The sequence below is a fragment of the Taeniopygia guttata genome, chromosome 3 (assembly GCF_048771995.1).
Source record: "Taeniopygia guttata chromosome 3, bTaeGut7.mat, whole genome shotgun sequence".
Lineage (NCBI taxonomy): Eukaryota > Metazoa > Chordata > Aves > Passeriformes > Estrildidae > Taeniopygia > Taeniopygia guttata.
The window spans coordinates 113,718,394-113,741,141 of record NC_133027.1 but is presented as its reverse complement, the minus strand read 5'-3'; the positions used below and the strand labels follow the sequence as shown (position 1 = coordinate 113,741,141).

At 38.3% G+C, this 22,748-nt stretch overlaps 1 protein-coding gene across 3 annotated transcripts in view; it reads left to right on the top strand.

The window, feature by feature from the left end:
* The window catches only part of AFTPH (aftiphilin), a 42,020-nt gene that overhangs the window by 2,195 nt on the left and 17,077 nt on the right, over positions 1-22,748 (top strand). For all 3 annotated transcript variants that reach the window (XR_005980056.2, XM_030269272.4, XM_030269273.4), the window contains exons 2-6: positions 6,785-8,573; positions 18,245-18,396; positions 18,900-19,026; positions 19,339-19,395; positions 20,933-21,055. Coding sequence is in view for 2 of the 3 variants with exons in the window: in XM_030269272.4 (XP_030125132.4) it covers positions 6,795-8,573; positions 18,245-18,396; positions 18,900-19,026; positions 19,339-19,395; positions 20,933-21,055 (2,238 nt within the window). In the remaining variant the exon portion in view is untranslated. The remainder of the gene's footprint in view (positions 1-6,784; positions 8,574-18,244; positions 18,397-18,899; positions 19,027-19,338; positions 19,396-20,932; positions 21,056-22,748) is intronic.

Genomic DNA, 22,748 nt, shown 5'->3' with positions numbered 1-22,748 from the left:
TAGGTGTTAGAAATTTTGTCTGTTAGATTTTCTCCTTTGTGCAAAAAAACCACACTGAGTAAGCTGCTGCTATTGCACACACACAGAGGAGAAAAAAGCCTTGAAGTATGCATTGTTTGAAAACTGACAGTCTCATTTTCAGTAGACTTTCTTTCATGCTAATGTCTTTGGCAATTAAAGTTTTCAATTGCAAAGAATATTTCTGTATTGGTGCCACTTGCAAGGCGATCTAAGAAATCTGCTGTAAAGCAAATCATTTGGGTTTTTCAAATCAAAGGGTCCCATGCTGGGAGAACCACAGGCAAGGGCAAATACTCTCTTCACTTTAGTATGTTTGGAAGTAGGGTGAAGGAAACGTGAAACCTCAAGTTCATATGTCTATTGATAAGCGATGGAAAATAGATTTTATTCTTTAGAGTATTAGGTGTCCCTCCTGTATTGTGTTTTCAATATGAGGTAATGTCTGTAGGTGGGATAAATGGTGAATAACAGGCAGGCTCACTGAAAAACAGGCAGTAAGTACATTTGCAGTAACGGGAAGAAGACCCATGGTTGTTTTCCTTGTATTTCCTCTGCCAGGCTGTGGGAGAAGTGTCACAGCAGAGGGCAGTTCTGATCTGCCCTGTGCTGCAGCCTGGGTGAAGTTTGAAGGGTTTCTATGTGGTGGAGATCATACTGCTCTGTGAGGAAGTCTCTGAGAACACTTGACTCTAGGTAATCTTGTTCTAATACTTTCTAATCTAGCATCTTTTTATCCTAATTTAGAACACATTCCCAGCTAGTATGCTTGAGGGTAACATCCAGAAATAGATTTCTCGCTGAGTTGAGCACTGTTTTAAAAGGAATTTAAGAAATCATAAGAATTAAAACATCTGAGTTATGTGTTACTTACGACATCTGTCTTTACACATTGCGTGGCTGTGTGCTGTATGTTGGACACAAATACTTCATTCCACAGAGCCAGACTGTAACCTGATTGACTGTCCCAGCCAGTTGTGTTTGCCCATATGAATTTAAGATGTGCTTGTTCTTACAACATTTTCCAAGCTTTCTGTTTACAGATTTATGTACAGGCAGCATCTTCACCTGCAGCTGTTAAAGCACATCAGTAGACTTTGAGTTGAAACTTTTTTTTTTGCTTATAGTAACTTTGAGGATAACCTGGTCTTTTAGGTTTGGGGAGTAATGCTATTCTTGGTTAAAAAAGGAGTTTAATGAATGAGCAGAACATTTAGATTCATATTTTCCAACAGCTCCTCTGATTCCATAGCTAAGCCAAAATGAAACAGGAGAAGTGAAGCAGCACAAATACTGAAAATACATGTTTGCTTCTTTATATAGTTTAACAACATTTAAAATGAAAATGCTTGTACCCAAGATGTGTTTAAGTTTCAGATTTGTGCCACCTAACTTGGTCTTCCTGCATTGTCAGTGAGGAGAGGAAGAGCACCACTGTCAAAGAGGTTTGAATATTGAATGGGCTGGATTGTCTAGGGGTGCCTGGTGTTTAATGCCAGCCTGAGGAGCACAGGAAAAATGAGCTGCCTGAGATTAGTGCCAGATTCTTGGTGAAGCTGTCCTGAGTTCTGTTACTTTAATGTTCATTATACATACAACACTTCGTAATAGAAAGTGTCCAGCAAATTCAGTGCTTGAAACCACAGTAATGTACAGTGGAATTGATTAATTCCAAATGTTTGGTAGTGAGAAATAAGACTTAGATATGTTTGCTTTACTGGAACTGGAGAACATTGTTTTCCTCAACTCAAACATGTCCAAGGAAAGGTGCTCTGAATTGTCTGTTTTGAGTAATGGACCTCCTGGCTGTAACAGCATTAAGTTCAAAATCGAAAACATTGATTTCTTTGGAGGCTTTATGAAGTAAACATTTTCTTGCTGTATTTTGGTTGCTGGTAACTATTTCCAAAAATAAAAGTAAGCTTATTAAGCCAATTTAAGAACATATTGACTTCAGCCTGGTCAGATCTTACACTCTCTCTAGAGTGAATTTGGGATACAGAAATGCTGTTCAAATAGGCTCTCCTCATTTACAGCTGCCATTCTCTAGAAAGAGGTTCTAAGGTGAAGAAAGAATGGGAATCTGGTTTCCATTGTTCATAAGCCAAAGAAATAATGGAAGAGCTTTTCCTACTGGAAGCCAACACTGTGCTGTAATAAGAAGTCTAAATCTGGTCCTTACTGTGGTATTTTTGGCATTTGCTAGAGGAATTCCCTTGCAGTAAGAGTTAAATGTTCTTGGAAGGGTCGGATGCTAGCAGCTAATGACTTGAATCCATCTCCTTGCCATTGCAAGGTTTTTACTGTAGAGTATTTCAGTAATGTTGTAATTTCTGTCATAGAGATCTTGATTGTGCCATTTCTGATTATTGTGTTTCCTGTATGCTTTAAGGAGGTGCTTTGCTTAACTCAGCTTTTCTTGAGAGGTTATTCATTGCTTTGCTTCCTCTCAAGTTAAAGGAACATTCTGCTCTACAAGGGGTTTCTTTTGAATTTACATGCCTCAGGTATTTCTTTAGAGAAACTCTTTGTGACCTCCTGATTTTTTAGGTCTTCTGTAAGAGCCAAACATGCTATTTCAGGTTTTGACTTAAAAGATACACAGAGAAGGAATTATTTATACCTGCTTTTGTGTAGTGTAATTGTATTACTCTCTATGCTGCCTAGTCTTTGTTAGGCTGTTGCTATTACTTTGCAAAAAGGTAGTGAGGAAGGATATGATCGTGTGTGAAGAAAGCACGTATTGTTCTCTATTTACTGCAAACCAATAATGAGATAGCCTGTTTTGTTGTAAATGTTTTGAAAACCTAGTTAGTGATCAGAAAAGAAGAATATGCATTTTCTCTTTCCAGCTCCTTGCCTATCAGAATTTTTCTAGTGTTACTGATTTCTGTTTTCTCACTTCTTTTAATGGTTCAAATTAACTTGAATTGCATTTTTGAAATGCATGTGACTTGAGAAAAAATGTTTGAACCTTGAATCTTAATTAATTAATCAGCATTTTTCTTCTTTAGAGTGCAATGTCAGTATGTACTCTTGAGTGTATTGATGCATTGCATTTATAGTATGACTTCACAGTGGTCTCCTGTTTGTGGTACTGAAACTTTTTCAGAAATTTGTTGATAGTGAACATTAGAACGTGAATATAAAGAAACACATGGAATTAAGAACTAGCATTTCCAAGCAAACATGTAAAAGAAAGAAATGCAGAAAATGATATCTGAGAGAGAATACAATTCTTTTTTTTTTCCTAGAAAATGTTGGTACAACTGCATGCCATGAGCTATTGATAGAAATCCATCTTCAGTCTAATCCTGAACTGTTGAGATCTGCAGAAGTTACTGGCATTTGTCAGCATAAATCTGTGTTTGTGACTAAAGCAATCCACTAAACGGGAACACTTTAACTGTGTCAGATTCCTCACCTCGAGGTGTAAGGTCTGATGCCAGAAACCTGGGTTGTTGCTTATTACAAAGCACAGAAGTTAGGCAAATTATGCTCTGTAACACAAGTAAAGACTGTAATAATTTCCTTCAAATCACAATCTTTATTATTTAGTGTACTGAAAATTGGTGGTTTCTTTTAAGAAATACATGTTTAAAGAACCTATAAGTGAACAGAGCATGGTAGCTTTATACTTGACTTATAAATTTGGTCACCAATTGGCTCAAAGATAAGATGATAAATAATCCATATTATTATTGGTCATAGAATGTGTACAAATTCTACTTCAGGTTAAATCACATTGTAAACATCACTTGAAATCTCATTATTTACAAAATAATGTATCAGAATGTCTTGACGAAGGCTACATCTGAGTTGAGTAAAAGGACTACAGAAGATGAAACCACGGTTCCAGCTGTATTTGAAATGCCAAACAAAGCAGGGATTAACTAAATGAAATCAGGAACAACATAGTTGTTCTGTCAGTCTTGTGGGTTTTCACCACAGGTTTCAATGGACAATAACTCATTTGGTTTCTAGCTGGCAGATAGAACACTTTTGGAAGTCATGAAAGAGGACCATGTTGAAATTCTTTCTGAAGACAACTACATCAAGACTACAAATACCTAGGCTGCTTTATATTGTGAGGATAATTGAAATTATGTCCAGTTAAATATCTATCACTGATTAGTCAAGAGGAGTGGGAATACTATTATGACTTTTTTTCGTTTCTTATAGTTTGAGATCTGTCGATAATATTAAATTGTGTCAGTTGTAACCTTACACTCATTTATAATGCAGATTCATACATTTTGGAGCTCTCAGTGTTTGGCTTTTAAAATGCAGCAGTAGCATAACTGGAAATACCTGACATTTAAAAAATAATTATACAGAAGTCCATACAGTTGGTTATGTAGTGGGTTCTTGTGGGTTAAACAGATTAAGCACATAGTAGACTATCAAACCTGTGATCAAATTTTTAAATGTACAGTTAGTGTTCCTTGCAGATCCTGTTTTGGCAACTGTTATTGAAGTGTAGCTGGAGCATTGTGCTGCTGGACTGCTGCTTTGTAAATGATCCCTGTGATGTTTTAAAAGTGCTTTGAAATGAAAAATTGAAGGAAGTTTCTTCTGCTCTATGTCAGAAGTTGCAGGAGATAAATTTTTTAAATGGTCAGGCATCTTCCTACGTGTCCAGTTGGGTTTTGGCTGTTTGTTTCAGCTCTCATGCTGGAACATCATCTTTGTCCTGTGCTTATCCTTATTATTCTTGTTCCTTGTCTCCCCTTTTTTATGTTAACTGAAAAGAAAAGGAGTCTTGTGGGTAAACTCCCTGTGATGGTGATACTTGCTCCTCTCACATTATTCAGTTTGTTTTGTGAAACTGCATATTTGGATTATTTTAGATCATCCTTGCCTCCAAGGTTGTTCTCAAATCTATTGTGATTTATTTTTGACAGTAAATGGTCAACCAAAAAATGGGTAGAGTTGTTATCATGGATAGTATATTAATTTTTCTTGGCATGTTTTGCCAAAATGAGATCCATTAATGTAAGGTGGTGTAGCTACTAGTACAGACCTGAATGTGATATTTTAAATGACTGAGGTGAAAACCAACCTATACAAGCATATAAATCTGAAAATACTTAAAACACATGTTTTTTGATGAACCATACAGATAAATTTTTCTTTTAATGGGAAAGTTCAGAAGTTTAGAGCAAGTGAAGCTCTTCTCTCAAATACCTTGTTAAGCAGCTGGTGCTGAGTAAGCCTATGTGGGAGCTTGTTGACAACTTAGGCTTTATTCTAAACAAAATTCCTTTGCAGTTCCCTTCAGTTAGCATATTATGTTACAAATTACTTCATGGTCTCATCTGATAGGCATGATGTACTTTTGTAACTACAAACTACCCTTTCAAAAAGAAATTTTAATTATGTTAGTCATCTCAAGGTTGCCAGTTTCCTGGCAAATATCAAGTGCTTGAGAAAAACTGCAGAGCTTCATTTGTTGCTCTTTTACCCTTTGTGTGCTGCTCTCAAGGTGCTTTTACAAAGTGGTTTACTAAAGGCACTGGGATAGAAGGATCACATTTTATCTGTGTTGCCTAACTAGTGTTGTAAAGTCTGCACTTATTCTGGTGGTTAGAAGTTCAAATATTTGCCAATATGTATAGGTTGTTTCCATTCTTTTTCTGTAGGTGAGGCTTAGTGTTACTACAGTTCATTCATGTGAAGTGTTGCTTGAAATGGAGAGAGCTAAGTGTGAGATCTTCTTTGAAGGGTTTTAAGGTATGAACTAGTTCAGTGATGTGTGCAGCTGTGAGTTTATACATGATAGTAGTTGCTGTTTTATTAATTGCACACAGCATTGAAAAAGTCAAGATCATTCTTTAGGAAAGAAAATTTTCCATCCATACCTGGCTTGTTTCTGTAATGGTTTACAATGTTAAAACAGAGAAAGTCCTTAATCGGTTTCTACCTGAGCCATGGGAATACTTTCTTCTTTTTTCTTTTCCACCTGTGGTTTAGTGATTTGTGGTTAAATATTTTATGAATAATTGTGCTCAGCTCTCTTTTTGAGAATAAGTTTTGATGAAGTGTGTTTGGCTCTAGGGGTCACATCTGGATGGCATTTCTCAGCTGGTTCCTGAGACAGAAGCAGGCTGGTGGCAGCAGCTGTGGAGGCAGTAGGTTGACTTGTGGCTAGGAAATCCAGAGAACAGGGCAACCAAACTGAAACCCATGGACTGGTAGCAAGGGACTTAAACACTAGGGCAGTAGGTCATAGCTCATGGTTCTAAGAGCAGTTCCTTCCTCCAGTCCTTCACAGTTTCAGAGCTTATGGAAACACTTTTCAAAGTCTTTGACAGTGATGAAGGTCCCTTATGTGAATGGCACTCCATGTGGCATAGCCCATGGAGTGCTTAACTCCTGTCACATACCTGAGCACACAAAGGAGTGTGGCAAAACATGGACCAGGTCACTGGCACTTTAGTGAACTGCTGGTGATGGGAGGTAGAGAACTGATGAGTTAAAACTGAATTTTGTTGTGCCAGCGTGTTGCACAGCAGCTCAAGATGATGATTTCGCACTGTCTGCTGACAATTTGATCATGTAGTTGTTTAGCAGAACTTGCACTTTCCCAGTAGATTCTTTGTGACTTGTAAAACACGTGGGTTTGGGGTATGTTTCTTTCTGATATCTAATACAGATATTGACCTACATACAGACTTAAAAAATGAGGCATGAAACTAAAAAGGAAATATGTAAGAACACAAAAGCTGGCCAAGTTCTGACATAGCTCTGTTTTTCCCTCATGCAGAAATACATTGATGTTGAAGCAGAACCAAACAATGGAACCAGACATTATTCGAATGTACTCCTCATCCCCTCCACCACTTGACAATGGAGCTGATGATGACGATGAAGATGAGTTTGGAGGATTTTCTGGTGTGAGCACTGCTGGCGTAGCTTTTGCTGATTTTGATACAGCGGACTACAGTCATCCAAAGGAAGAGTTTATACCCACAAATCATTTCATCCCACTCCGTGATTATTCTGACAATGTAGCTAGCATTGCAACTTTCACATCTGTTAAAAATGGTAAAGATAAAGACTGCATTGCAGAGCTTCCTACTCATACTAAGGAGCTTTCTGATATGTCAGCTACTAGTACTATCAAAGAAAAATCTAAGTTTAGAACTTCAGGTACCGCTTTAGAAGATGTAAACAGAAGGGGGGAACAAAGAGACAACACTGGAAAATCAGAGGGTTTTTCTTCTCGTGTGGTTAGAACTGGTGTAACAGTTGAGAGGCAGGATGAGCAAATAGATGCTTGTAATGGTGAGAAACTTCCGTGTCTAGAGATTCTAACAAATGGATTTGCAGTGTCAGACCCTGTAAATCCTCAGGGAACAGAAGATCTAGACAGTATTGGTGACTCAAAGGGACTGAAAACTGTTAGCACCCATAGTACTGAGCAACATTTGAAGTCGATGCCTAGCTCAGGTGAAGATGTTGCAGGTATTGCTACCCTCTCAAACAAAACCCCAATCCATTTAGAGGGAACAGGGCCTACAATATGCAGTGTTCTTAATGAAAGAGACTCAGTGAGCATTCAGGAGAACAACAGAATAAACAGAGTAACTCATAGTGAAGAAGAGGTTTGCATTTCAGAAATTAGTTGTGAACAGGGTCCCTCAGCACTGGAATTTGCAATTTCTAGTGCATCTCAAGCAACTGGAAGTTCAATATGCACTACAGAGAATGGAGAGCACAGTGGGAGGAGAAGACAGCATCACGTAGAGAATGGCAAAGATTTTACTAGGCCTGAGGATGCTTCAAAAGCAGCAGATATCATCAAGGCTGATAAGATCCAAAGCCCAAGCTGTGATCCTGCAGGAGACAAACTGGGTGGTGATGAAGATCTCAAGAATGGAGGAAGTAGCACTGAAGTTTTAGCTTGCAGTGACAAGCATGAGGATGTGTTTGGTGACTTTGGTTCAGTCAGCAGTGCATCTCCCACCTTCAGGAATGCTCAAGACTCAATAAAAGCTTTTGATTCAGAAAGAACTTCTGAACAGCCTGCACATATTAGCAAACCTCATGAGGAATTTGGTGAATTCAGGGACACGAGTACTGTTTGTCAGCAGCCAGCAAGTTTGGACCAAGCTGAACTAAATCAGGCTGCTGACACTTTAGAATGTGATACTACCAGTAAAACTTCTGGGGTAGACTTCCAGCATACTACTGAGGTAGAAAATGGTGATGATACTGAATTTGGAGACTTTGATTCAGTGCCAAAGCCTCGAGATGAGAGCGTTGCTTTCCAGGACTCAGATGACTTTGCGGACTTCAGTTCAGCAGGTTGTGACCAGGCTACAGACTGGAATGCTTTTGAAGATGAACAAAAAGACAGCTGTTCTTGGGCTGCCTTTGGAGATGAGCAGGCTGGTGAATCTCATCACAGAAAAGAGACGTGGCAGTCACATAGGACAGATGCATCTGCCAGGAGTGATGGCCCAGTGTTGCACAAGACTGACAGTGCTGCTTTAGCATCTTTCCAAGGGACTATCATTAAGCAATCCCAAGAGCTATCACCTTCAGTTCAGGTAAGGGTTTGCTTTTTTCCCTCAGTCTTGCTCTGCTCTTATGCATACAGCTCTTCCTGGTTCCTGCTTCTGCGTACAACAAATATTTGAATAGTCCTTGTTTGCCTTTTAGGAGAGATTTAATGTGCTCTGTGAGATGGGCTGATAAGAAACATTATGCTGTGTTTGGATCTTGCAGATTTTTGCAGCACTGTTACTTCCCACAGACAAATGAGCAGGGTGTGCTGGAACTTTTAGGAATGTGTTTTAATGATTACATGTGATCCTTGACATAAACTGATCAAAGGAATAAGCCAACAAGAACATTTCAGAGCCTGTCATAGTTTTTCCTTTTGCTTCATTGTTTCACTGCCTTTTGGGGAGGCACTCTGTTGCCTTTTTGTAAAATAGTGGTGTGACTGGAAGCTGGGATTACTGGTTCCCAAAATTTTCCATCACCATTCTCTCAATGTTTTCAAAACCCGATTAAAAATGATGATTTGATTTGTGAATAGCTGCACTAATTCACTTAGAGCAGACAGCATGATAAAACACAAGCTGTGGAATTCTATCTCGGGTGTTCAAACTTCTGGGAAGTTAACTCTTTAAAAGTTCTTTAAAAATAAGTCTCTGTTAGGTATTAATTGCAGGAAGCTGCACCTGATAGCAGCATCACAAACAGAGGACTGGTGACATGTTAAAGCTGCTGCTATTTCTAATTAGAAGTTTCCAGGAGGAGGAAGTAAATAGGTTTATTTCTTACCACCTCTCCCATGTTTTATGCTTTTTTTGCTAAGTATTCATTAATTACTTATTTGTTACTTCCTAAGCCTTTTTAACAGTCATTTTGAGATCTGTGGCTATTCATACAAAGACTTTTTTTGTTAAGCATTTAATAATACTTTGACAAAATTCAGAACAACAATTTCAGTTTAGAATTTTCTTCAAAGTTTCTTTTTTATTCACATCATTCCATGTGAGTAGTTTAGAATATGCCCTGTCTTTTTGAAGTGTGCAGCAGCACCAGCAGTAAAGGATGTTAGTGGTAATATGTGTCTGAGAGGTTTGGATTTTCTCTGGCAATAAGAGGAAATGAGGTAAGTCCTTTCTTTCAGGACCTTGCTCGGTGACAGCCCTGCCTCTTCCCATTTCCTACCAGTGACAGGTGAAATGGCTTTTCAGAAGGTTGTGCCAGCTGGAGCTCTGCCAGCATCAGCAAATGGAAAGGAGCTTTTGGGACTTAGCACTGATTTCTTGTCACGTTAAAAGCTCTGAGCCTCAGGTCCTTACTCTTCCTGCTTGCAGTGACTAACACTCCCAACCTCAAAGAGATTTCACAAGCCAAAAAAAAAAGGCTCCTGAGTAAACCTGCAGGCAGATTTTTGTGTCTCTGCAAGACCCTGCTTATCACCTGAAGGTGTTGGTCCATTTCCTAAATTGAAAGCACAAATCTATTGTTACCTATTCACCCATAAAATTGCAGAGTACTAAGATTATTGTGATTAATCTCAATTGTTTCTCTTGCCACTTGAAAGACTGTCCAGAATCTGAGAAAGAAATGGGATGGGGAGATGATTCTAGTAAATCATCCCTTTTTTCTAGTAATTAATTAATTTTAAGGGATAGCCTGAAGGTTTCAAATATTCATTTTCACTTAAAGTTTTCTGTAGTTTTATTATAGGTTTTCAACAGAAAACACTTCTGAATGTAGATGTGAAAAAAAAAAAAAAAACTACCTAAAAATCAGTTTAAACAGATTAACTGTTTAAAAATAAAAACAACCCTCAGAGGCTCTGTAATTAAGTTTTCCCTGCCCAAGCCTGCCTTAACAAAAAATAAAAATCAAGTTAAATTGGAAGTTCCTTATTTAAAGTCTGCCATGAAATTATATGGTAGTTTGATTAGATTGTAAAGCAAAATTTAAGACTTCAAGTTTTTTCATTCCTTCTCTTTATGCTACAGTCACTTGTGACTTTGGATCTAAAGTGATGTTCTCCCTCCTCTGCCAGGGAGGAAGTACAGCTGAGAGAATGTTTTACACAAACAAACTGGAGAGGAAGTTGAGCTGGGCAGGTTTTCTCTGTTGCAATAGTTTCCTTAGCCTTGCAATGTCAATTACTACATTTTTTTTTCCAGTTGACTCTTAAAAGCAGTAGTTATTTTGTAAATTTTGGAAGGATCTATTAAAACTTTATTATATTAAAAAATACTTGTTTTAAGATTAAATAGTAATTCTGTTTATAATCCATTGAGCCACAGTTTGCTAAATTGCAGTTAAAAACAAAGATTAATGAGTCAGCATGAGCCAGATGACAGTCCTGGTGCTCTGAGTGCAAAATCTTAGCAAAATTAAGCTCAGATTTTGATCAGCTTCCTTGCTGTCATTTAAGAGGTTGTCACTGAGGTCAAAACACAAAATATGGCATTTTAAAGTAGTTGCCAATCTTCTGTTTGCCATGTATTAAACTTAGTTCTGCAGTTGTTCGGTGCAAAAGCAGAAATACTGGCAGGCAAGGTGAATCTGGTGAGAGGGAAGAGAACAAAGTTTTTTATTACCACCTAAAGAAGGATAGGGAGGAGGGGGTCACTTGTATCAATGTATTGCTGGCAGATCTAAAAGGCACTTGTGTAGCAACCCAAAGGGAGCAGGCTGTGTACAAACTCTGCATGTGTTAGACACTTGAGATAGATGGGAAAATTGAGATCTCAGCTTGCACTAAAGGTGAGCTGGGATCGTTTACAAGATACTGAATACACTTGATCAGGGATGGTGAGGCTGGAGAGTCACTGCAATGTGGTAATGAAAGAATCCTGAATGGTTTATAAACACAATGATCCTAATGGAATTCTTTGCAAAAGCAGAAAATTGGGAAGGATACTTAGCCAGCAGCACTGCTGTTTAACTGTGGAAATAATGTATACAGCAATTTTCATCCATCAGAATGCAGCATGAAAGCAAAGTTATTTATCAGTAGCTCAAGTTTCCATTGAAAAGGTCTCTGTGTATTTTCCTTTGTTTCTTATTTGTAGATTCTGAATGTGGAGATGGCAGTAAAATATTGTGCTTTCTGAATGCAGTCTTGATTGCATGATGTATGTGCAATGGGCAAAGTGTTTAAAGACTGTGGATTTGGTACAATCTTTAATTAAAAATAGGCTTTGCTTCAATTCAACTATTTAATCCAGTTTTTATTAAAAAATACACAATATAAAGGATGAAACTAAGAGGAGGGACGTTCACAAAAATACCTTATATGGTGACATGTAGTGGCAAAAAGATCATAGTATCGTGGTCTTTTCTTCCTTGCCTTTGGTCTCAGGCTCTCTGAATCCTGCACACAATTTGCAGTGCAGGATTTGTAACATGCTGACCTCTTCTGTTCAGTAGTTCTGTTAGAGGGGAGAGGAGGAAGGGCATGGTGTGCACACAGGCTACCACCTGAACCCATATTAATGCTGCATATACCTTAATCCATTTAGTTTCTGTCTGCAGCTGAAAAGACCTAATGCTTGCTTTCAGTGTGGCTGCTCTGCATTAGAGATGTGCCTTTGTGTTCATTAACAGATTTAGGATATAGTTGTGGGTGAGCTGGTTGATCCAACAAGTCTTGAGCAAATCTGCACCCTCATTAGCCCCTTCTGTGAAATCTCATTGCACACTACCAAGTTATGTTTATGATGAATATAAGGTTTGTAGTGCAGCTTTTTCCATGAGATAATGCTGAACATTAGTCAGCTGAGGGGGTTACTCTGCTGCATTAAGAATATATATATATATTAATATATATATATATATATAGGATTCAGCAGCGAGGCACAAGAGCAGTAATAATCCATGGTAATGGTGTGGGTGGGGAATATGGCTGTGCCTGCCTGTGTGCAAGGAGCATGAGCATCTCCAGAGCAATAGGAGCTAAAGAAGGGCTTGGTTGGAAGGCCAAATCTTACCTGATTTACCTGAGAGTTAGCAAATCCTGGAAAGGGCTGAAGGAAAAGGTGAACAGCCCTCCAAGTGGGTTTTAAGGTTCTCCACTTATTAGAGAGCCTGTGCTCACAGGCTCTGCCTCTTCAGATTAATCAGTGTGGGCGAGGCACAGTTACTGAGCCACGAATAGGCACCAAGACAAAGAAAACCCTGGATCACTGTAATTTGGAGTGTACACTGTCTTGGGCAGTGAGCATCCTTTTGGAAAAAAAGTAATTGTGGCCATAAAGACTTCACGCCCTCAGTTCAGTAAGGTAAATTAAAATAGTGTTGGCTACTGATGGAAATGCACCTCTCTGGAAAGGTTTGGGAGTTTAAGTCAATAGCACAGTTCTGAAGTATTTGCAGCTGAATAACAGTAAAAATCAGACTATTAAAAGTAGCCAATAATTGCTATTCTTCAGAACAGACTGGCTGAGGGGAATCTAGCAAAAGAAAATAGTTTGAGAGGGGGTTGTTTAAGCATTACTATTTATGGGCAAAATGATTTTCCATTTTGTACACGTAAGTGTCATCTGCTATACTTCCTCTCAGAGTCTGACTGAAAAGTTAGTACAACACCAGTAGGTAATAACAATGTGACAAACTGACATGGTCAGTGAGTTCTATGTAGTCACAATAAATAACTGTTAAACTGTACTTTGCCTGGAAGATGCAATATTTGATGCATTCTTCAGCTGAGGGAGAATAATTCGTGAAGCTTCCAGCAGGAAGGAGAGGGAAAGCTTCACATTTCTAGCCTGAACTTCCCTGCAGTTTCTAACTCTCTCAGATAAAGCAGGAAAAAGAGCAGAGAAGTTGTAACCTTTTTTTTTTTTTTTTTTTCCTTAAGCCATTACATTTTCAGATTTGCTTTGCAGCTGAGCTCAAAACTTTTATAGTTACTCTTTAAAAATGGGCTTCGGATATTTAGGACTAACATTGCCTTCTTTAATTCTTTAAATTATTGTAAAAAAACATCTGATTCCTCATTTTATGTTGATGAAGGGGGTTTTTAGCTCTTGTGGCATCCTCTTCCTGGCTTGCAGAGCTCAGTTTGGGATAAGCGTTTTCATTATAAATTTTGCATGTAAATAAAAACACATATCTCAATTCACCTTTTTACATCTAAGAAATAGATGGCACTACCTTATATTAACCTGCTTTCAAAGTGGGGATGGAGACAAGCCATCACAGTTGAAACATGAGAAGTTAAACTATTGTTCTTGGTAAACTTTGCTTGTCTTCTTTACTCAGGAGCTTTTCTGCCTGCAGCTGTTCTCTCCCTGCTTCTGAGGAGGTGTTGCCTGTGCTTCAGACAAAGACACAAATTGTTGCTGTGTGAAAAGGAAATGGATTCATAGTTTAAACAGCCCATAAGCTGTTTCAAAGGAATAACTGTCCCCGTTTAATTGAGAACTTGGGGATTTGTTTTGTTTACTTGTGTGGTTTTAGGTAACCATTTAGCTTTGTTCAATGCTTGAGTCTAGAAAATTTTGAAGAATTTGATTGGTGTGCTCCCCATGAATTGCATCCATTGAAATTGGTTCTTCAGCTCCCTTGTGTTAGCTAGATGGTCATGAAGTTTAGCTCTTCAAAAATCCCCAAAGCCACCCCCCAAAAAAATACTCTAAGAACATCAATAAAACCAACCAAAGAAAAACCCCAGATACACCCATCCCATGCACACACATGGTGAAGGTAGAAGAGTAAATGATGACTTAGCTCTTCACAGGCAAAAGTATTGCTGGATAATGTGGTTTGGTTGTTAAAAAACCCAGCAAAGGGAGTTTCTCATTTAACTTCTACTTTATTTTATTCAAGTAGTCATAAAAAGTTGTGCTAGGCACTCTGCAGAACAGCGAGTTCATAATTTAAGTTAAATAAAATCTCAGTGGTTAATAATTTTCTTTTCTTGGCCCCTGAGCTTTGTACTGTCATTTTTTGAGAGCTTTTATTCAGCTTCTGAGTTCCAGCTAAAAGCCAGTCATGTCCATATGGACTTTATTCCTTTCCTACTTTATATGTTTAGCATCTTGGATCTTTCATAGACTCATTTCCATCTCCTTTAATGTTTTTTCTTTTATTACTTTTCACATAAGCTTCAATATCTAAACGTGCTCAACAATTTAACTGGTTTTATTTATTCTTGGGTCTTCCAGTTTTGTGTTTGGTAGATGCAAACAGCCCAGAGTTTGTGTTTCTTCCTCCATGCCTCTTTTCTTGGCAGCAGGATGAGGATGCTCTGGTTTTGACTCTCCCCTTCTTAGAGCACCTCTGGAGGCTGCCAGAGCAGAGATGCTGTGGGATGTAAGAGATTTCCTAAGGGAAAATAGGGGGTTGTGTTAAAAAAACGGGGCTGTGCCCTCCAGTGAAAGGGGAGAGGGTGGAAGGACAAAGTGTCACTCCAGTATTTGAGAGGGAGTTCACCTGGATGAGTTCTTGTGTCTGCTCCACAGCTTATTTGTGATCAGATGTGTGGAGGGAAGCAAGGCTAGGTTTTTTTCCACTCTTGCACACAGAGTTACCCAGAACTTCACCTGCAGAAGCATTACAGCAGTTACATGGTGAAAACATTTGTGTCCACTCGTGTGCTGTTTTTATTGCAGATTTTATTCTCTCCTCTTTTCATAGCTCTGAGAAAGGGCAGTGGCCTGGCACTGCTGGGTTCATGTGGGGGCAGCTGGGGAGAATTTGGTGTGCTGCATGGTCAGTGAAGAATTGCTGTGTTGAAGGAGTTCATGGATTCTATGACCTTGTGGAGAAGAAGAAGAAACAAATTGTGTAAACCAAGTACTTTGGGCATTCAGCTCTGAGGGATGGATCTTGCCCCCTTTTTAATTGCCACAGAGATAAATTCTAGTCCTGTGGTTATGCTTATTTCAAAAAAATATCTCTGATACTTTGGTTCTGGTGGTGATTACTACATATCTTAAGTAAATGAATATTCTATTCATTTACAGAAACTATGGAGCTTTAAATGTATCAACAAATTTATTTATTTATTTATTTATCAACTGTTTGGAGAATCACAGCTAATGTTTAATGGCAGTTGTAGCCTTTTCACATCTTCTGTAAGTGCCTTCAAGAATTATTCTTCTCAAAATACTGTGGAGAACAATCATGTATCAAATACTTCTAGTGACATGAAAAGTGGATTAAAATTCTCATTTTCTGCCTTTTTTTTTTTCCCAGAAAGACAGACATGACATTACTTCTGGTCATATACAGTATTTTCTTGCAGTCTGATTTATGCAACAATAGTTTAAAGTTTGTAGGAGGTGGACATTTACACCAGCTTTAAAATCTTGGTGATGCTCTTAATACCTGGAAGCTGTGACCCCAGGATTTCATCACCAGTTAGAAAAACAAGTCCAGCTGCTTCCATTGCCACTTTGTGGAGATGTGTGTTTGTGCACTCATCCCTTTGTCCATTTGCACATACAGAATTAATTATTCTGGTTTGCTATGGAAACCATTCTTTGTCATATAGAAACAAGGGCTAAGCATCACTGGGAATTGAGAAAAGATGACAGGCAGTGTAAAGAATGCTATAGTTAAATTGTTCCTGAAATTTTGGCACAATTCTTAAACTCAGATTTGAAATGTGACACTGACTGAGATTCTGCTTGGTTCTTAGAGATGTTGTGTTGATTCTTTCATTACCTAAGCAAGCATATTTTTAGTCACTAGAATGTTCTTGAACACTGATCCTTTTCAAGAAATGTGATGCCTTGCTGTTTCCATGATCCAGTGCCATTCATCTGCCTCTTGCTTTTCCCTGGGGATCTGTGCTCTTGCTGTGTTACAGAAATGAAGTAAGCATCACCTGTTAATGTCAGATAAGGGGAAGTGATATATTGTAGGCAAAGTTAAGGTTTAAAATTGAAGCAGAGTATGCTGTGGTGTGTTGAAACATTAGGTTTAGGAATCTGGAATACTGTTTAGTTTTACTTCCTAAAAATGTAAAATAGTGTCTCAGTTCTAGTCAGCAAACAGGAAACAGCCTACAAGTAGTGCAACTTACTGTATGGCCAGAATGACTGAGCACTGAGAGATTATTAAAAGGAAAATTATTTATTGTAGAACATGGCTCATTATGGTCAGAATCTACCAGAGAGGTAATGAAGAAGAAAAGTAAAAAAAAATAAAGGAGAGTCAGGTGTGCTCTGAATTCAGATCTTTGCACATTTTTACATTATGGTTTACAAGTGACTGTACCTGCTGGCTGTCCCTCTCAGGCATATCTTCCACAGGTAGTAAAACTGAATAGCTGATGCTCTAAGCCAAATTATTTTCCTGTTTTTTGCAGTTAGTGGCTGAACAGAAAGAATAGTCTGGACAGACTCAATTCCTGACTCATCATCCCAACTCCAACACAGAATCGAGATATTCTGGTCACATGTGTACCTCTGTTATGTTTGCTGATATATGTGGTCAATGAGGTGCTTAGCTGAGATGAGAGACAAGGCAAATTTGCAGCTAAAAGTTCAAATAAGAAGTGTTGCAGATAATTTTTGGAATTGTGAAGCAGATATTTTGCTGCATGAAGGTTTGTCCCAGTTGTACCGATTGGCCTAACTAAAATAGGTAACTTCCTCCTACAGCCTTGCTTTTCTGAACTTCAAATCATCTCAGTTGTTACAAAAAACCTCTGTTTGGAGGTTTATGTGTGTAAATTCAACACAAATTGTTGCTGGAATATGCTGCATCTCCACAGGAGGGCTCTGCTGGCACAGCTAAAGCAGCACACACTGTGGGATGCTCCTGGGATTTCTGCCTACTCTGTTTCTTTTCCATTTTTCCAGTAGGAAAGCAGGTGCTGGAGCTGCTGGATGCTGCCCTGTGTGTGTTGCAGCAGAGCACTGGGAAAATGATTGTTGAGGAGCACTAAACTAGATAGATGGAATTGTTCCACTGAAAGCCAGGCTTGTGCCTCCTTTCCATAGCAAGAAAAGAGATTTTAGGTGTTTCTGGCAAAAATGAGTATATTAAAAAAAGGCTTTAATTTCATTTTTACAAGCATGCCTTGCAAAAAAATACCATTGAAATTGGTATTTTAATAAATAAGAAAAGCTTGATGCTTAACTGTTTTTAATGGGTTGAAAAAAAATTCCGTATCATTAATACATCTGATGTCCAAGACCAGTTAACAGAGGTACAAAAAATTGAAATCCTGTCTATATGGAAATACAAAAGAGAAAAGAGAAACATAAGGGAAGAACTTGAAAAGAAGAAAACATACTATCCTTGTCAGAAAAAAAGGGGGGATCTTTTTTTTCTTTTTGTGAGGGCAGGAGGCTGTTTTGACTTTTTTTTGTTTGTTTGTTTGTTTTTTGTTTTAGTTCCATCTGCCAAGGCCCAGTGCATGCTTTGGAATTAAAATGCCTGGAAACCATTAGTTCCAATGTATGCTGTTTATATTGCTGAGACATTATCCTTATATAGCATAAATCTTGTTGCATACATTTTCTGCTAATTTCTGAAAGAGTGACTTTGGACACTTCTGTAAGAACTCCCTTTGCAGAGGGCAAGGTGCTTACTGTTTCTTAATAGCTTAGTAGCCTGTATTTGGTGTGTAAAGAATCTTGTGTTCCTCTGACAGTTAATATTTTGTGGTAAGTGAAATCTTGTGTTAGTTATAAGTTGTTTTCCATCTTGCTATAAGATTGGACTTATCTTTATAGCAGTTACCAAACTTGACATAAATATTTTCTCTTTGGTATAGACAACATTGCTAAGTCGTCTGGAACGAATATTTGAAGTCTGTTTCCCTTCCATTCCTGTTGCTGAAATTGAAGAAGAAATAAGTTCATTGAATCATTTGCTGGAAGCAGGTGAAAAGCAGATAACAACTGAGGAGACCTTAGGAAGTACTGGGTAAGAAACCACAGTGCAACAAATATCAAATAAACTTGAACATATGGCAGTAATTTAAAATGAGGTGTTTGCTTCAAGTATTTTGAGAAGCCATCAAGTGTAAATCAGCTATCTATCAGAATGCTTGTTTTCAGTGACTGCATACACCAGGAGTACTTCACTTAGCAACTCAGCAGCCTATCATCTTCTCTTCAATTATGTTTCTGAATTAACTAAATATGTCTTATTACTTACACTTGCTATAAATTACTGTATTTATTCATGTGATGATGAAGTCTAAGCAGGCTTCGTCCTGTCTGCTGTGGACATCATTTTCCAGTAAGAAGTCTGAACTATAATTGTTCTGAGAGCACTGTGCAGTTTTAGTTCCCCTGGGTGTTGTGCTTGGGCATAAATTTAATTGGAATGTATAATAAGTCACTTGCATTAAAAAACAGAATAAATATTGGAGGCTGCTAAGCTGTTTTCTTGAATGATAACTTGATTTATGATGGGCTGTGCAGGGTACTGACGGACGTGTGGACAGAGCTGCAGGACATCCACGATGCATACGGACTGAGATACCAGTGGGGTGGCTCCCACAGCAACAAAAAGCTTTTGTGCTCCCTGGGAATTGACACAAGAAATATTGTGAGTCTGCCAGTAAAACTGCCTTTCTAAATAAGGAAGCTGCTTTATATGTAGAATCAGGTGGAAGTGTTTTGTGTGAGTGCCTTCTCCTAATTGCATAGTTGCACAGAACGTGGTTGTTCATGACAGACCACCTGGCAACCTTTCACAGGCCCTATTAATATAAAATGTTGCATTAGTTTTTAACCACTGTGTTATAATTAACATAGTATTTATTCAGTGATACTAACCTTACTCAAGTTATGTAGCATTGAAAAACATTTCCATCACTGACATTGAAACTCTTCAGTAAATTCTTTGTTGTTTTATCAGCTCTTTACAGGCAACAAGAAGCAACCTGTTATAGTACCCATGTATGCAGCAGGACTGGTAAGCTTTTTTTAGTAATATTTTTGTTATAGTTCCAACAACATCATATAATGAAATATATTGAATGACATTAAACACCAAGTGTGCTGAAAGATATTTTTGTGAGTACAGTTATGGCCTAGGCATCAGTAGAAATGCTAGAGAAGAATTACCAAATAAATAATTTTCACTATATGTGCAAGCAGATACTTGATCTTAAGTGACAGAAGTATTCAGTAAAAACAGGGAGAAGATAAGGTTTGTGATTTTTGCTGGTCTGAGCAGAATATATGTTCTTTTTTCTCCAAAAACAGTGCATGTATATGTATGCACACAGACAACCACACCTATGTTTTCATATGATCATCCACAAGTGGAATAGCAAAAAAATAGTTTTCTTTGGTTTATATTAGGCTGATTTCTACAGTTTTCTGATGCATCAAGGTCAGCTTGTGTACATCTTTGGATGTTAACATGGTATTCTGATACAGATAATTAAAACAACTCTGAGATATTGCTGTTTCCTTCCTATTTGTGAGCAGGACTATGTTTGCAACACATGCAGTTCTTTTTTGCAACTGATTGTTGCTGATTAATTGTCTCCTAAATTTTTATATACTTTTGCACACAATAAGCTGGATAGCAGCAATAGTAGGAGTAAAGTGACTCGGTGCTGTCTGTTGCCATATTGCTTTCTGTGTTTCTCTGCTGTCCAAAAGAAATTATTTAGCTGGTGGGTGAATTCAAAGCTCCCCTAATATGATGTAGAAACATTTGTGGGACAGCTGATCTTGGCAGGTGGCTTCCTGAGAATGGTTTAAAATGCTCTGGTTGCAAATCCCCTGCTTTTGTTTGGGGGTTTCTCATTATTCTCAGGTGGTTGGCATGTCTCAGTGCAAACTTTGGGCTTTCTGTAGATCTTCTCACCCTCATTTTTTTTCAAGATCAGATTTCAGACCTTTTTCATAATACTATCTATATTTGAAATGTTTGCTTAAAATTGAAAATGTGAGTTTATTTTCTTAATGCTTCTTAATGCATTTATTTCCATCTCAGTAATTATTGTTCTTGGTATCATTCTGCAGACTGATAATTTGGTTTGTTTCTTTTGGATTGCTTAACTATTGAAATGGAATTAATGCAGTTGTGCTTTTGTGATGGGTCATTTGATATTTCTGGAATAGTCTACACAGAGTTGGGAGGAGAAGACATCACCTTATCAAGTAACTGTTTTCTCCAGCTTAAATTACATTACTGAAAGTTGAAAGCAAGCTACAGCTCAACACTTGGGTTTTTGTTACTAGCTCTAAAATGTTTCTTAGGCCTAAGGACCCAGGATGATTTTCCCCTGCTCCATCTACTCCTGCCCCTCTCAACAAAGTGAAAGTGTCCCAGAGATACTTGGTTACCCCCAAGCCCTTAGCTGAGGATACACCTAGGAGTGTGTTCTAGTTTTTGGCATCTGCAGTTCTTAAAATGTCTGTAAATGTGTCTGTGTGTGCAAGTAATTTTTTAAAAATAGATTATTTATTTACTTGTTTGCTGTTTGTTTATTCAGGGTATGTTAGAACCTACCAAGGAACCTTTGAAACCAATATCTGCAGCAGAAAAAATAGCTTCAATAGGACAGACACCTCCTGTATCACCAGAGATGAACACATGTGCATCTGATCAGTTCCAGGTAAAAAACAGGGAGAGAAGGGTGAGGAGAAGCAAGAAAGAATGAGGGAAATAATGGGATGCCTTGTCTCTTTCTTTATGTTTAAAAGATGTGGATGGTGCATTCAAAGACACCTGTATGTAAAAGGCAGGTGTTGGTTGTGTCAAATTGAAGTCCTGCTCTTGGATCTGCTTTTCATGTGTGACTGAGAGTCCCTGTGATGAGGCTGTAGCAGTTGGTGGCCACCATTTCAGAGTCCTGATGATCCTTACTGCTACACAGCAGTTTTCTCTCAAAGGCAGTGGGCAGGTAGACAGATTTTATATGTAATGTTAGGCTCATCTGACCTCTGGCTAAGGTTCTTCATCTTTGCTTATTCTGCTTATTGTTGGAGGTTGTTCTACATGTTGGTTAGGACTCAATTTTCTGAATGATCCTATTTACATTTAGACTGTTCATGTTCATTGCCTTTTGTCCTTTCTTACTTCTTCAGAGTGTCATGAAAAGCAGCCCAGCTGTCTGGAGAGAGGTTTTGGGTGTGGTCATTACAAGCATACATCTGACTTTTTGATTGTATGAATTCTCTTGGCCCTTTGTGCCAGATTTTATTGAATTATCTGTTACACACAGTTGCTTTGCTGGTTTCCCTGTCTTTAAAGTCTGATACTAAATGAATTCAGAGGAGTTCAGGAGTGAGCTTTCGAATTTCACGAGTTCTTTGTTGCTGTTGTTTTGATGTAAGGATGTTAGAAGAGCACTTGAATGCCATGCATGTTGCAATGTATGTGGTTGTCAACAAGCTAATGGGATATGCAGAGATATTTCATTTTCAGTGTCATTACAGTGATGCTCAGCACATATTCAGAGACTCAGCTGTGTCCCTCCTTAGTGCAGGTCTTGTTTAATCCACCCAGCATCTTCAGTTACCTGCTATGCTCGTGACTTCTGATTGAAGGCATTCCAGAAAGAATTATTCTTGGGCTACACCTTACCTGAACAGTAGGTACTTGTGACTGTAGTGATATTCTTGCAGTCCTTGCTCTGCCACACTGCAGAGCTCTAAGTGTGACATGTATGTAGCAGAGGAGAATTCTTTTTCATAAATTAAGCCATACACTAAACATTGTAGAGAGCTGTGAGAGCCTGAAGTCACATCTCTGACAAGTGCCATTTTCTCAGTTGCTTGACAGTCATAGTAAAAATAAGAGCCTCTACTTACCAAAGTCTCTATTTTTATGTAATTACAAATTCCTGCTACAGAATTTCCCATTACTTGTCACAGTGTGATCATCTTGACCTATAGCTTGTTCTGACAAAGTCATCTTTGTTCAACAGTTGTGGTCCATGAGCACATCTGAGATGCTTCTGTGCTGTCTGTCTGTACTGTTGGCATTAGGTTAGCTTTTCCAAAAAGACAAACATTAAAATAAGCTTTTGGGGAAGACATGGGTTAGAGATTGTAGCCATTTAGAACTCTAGGAGGCTACAGTTTGATGACATCCTGAAAGTTTCAGGGCGTGAACGATCAATTCTCCACCTCAGAGACCTCCTTTCTTTCTTGGTCTCATCTTCTGTCCATGATTGGTGGCTTCTGTTTGCTTTGGGGAAAATCATGTCACATTGTGCAAATGGCTCTTCCAGAATATTCCAGATTGGGCACATCATCTTATTACCACAACAAACATTTCGTTAGGAGCTATGCTACAAACATTGT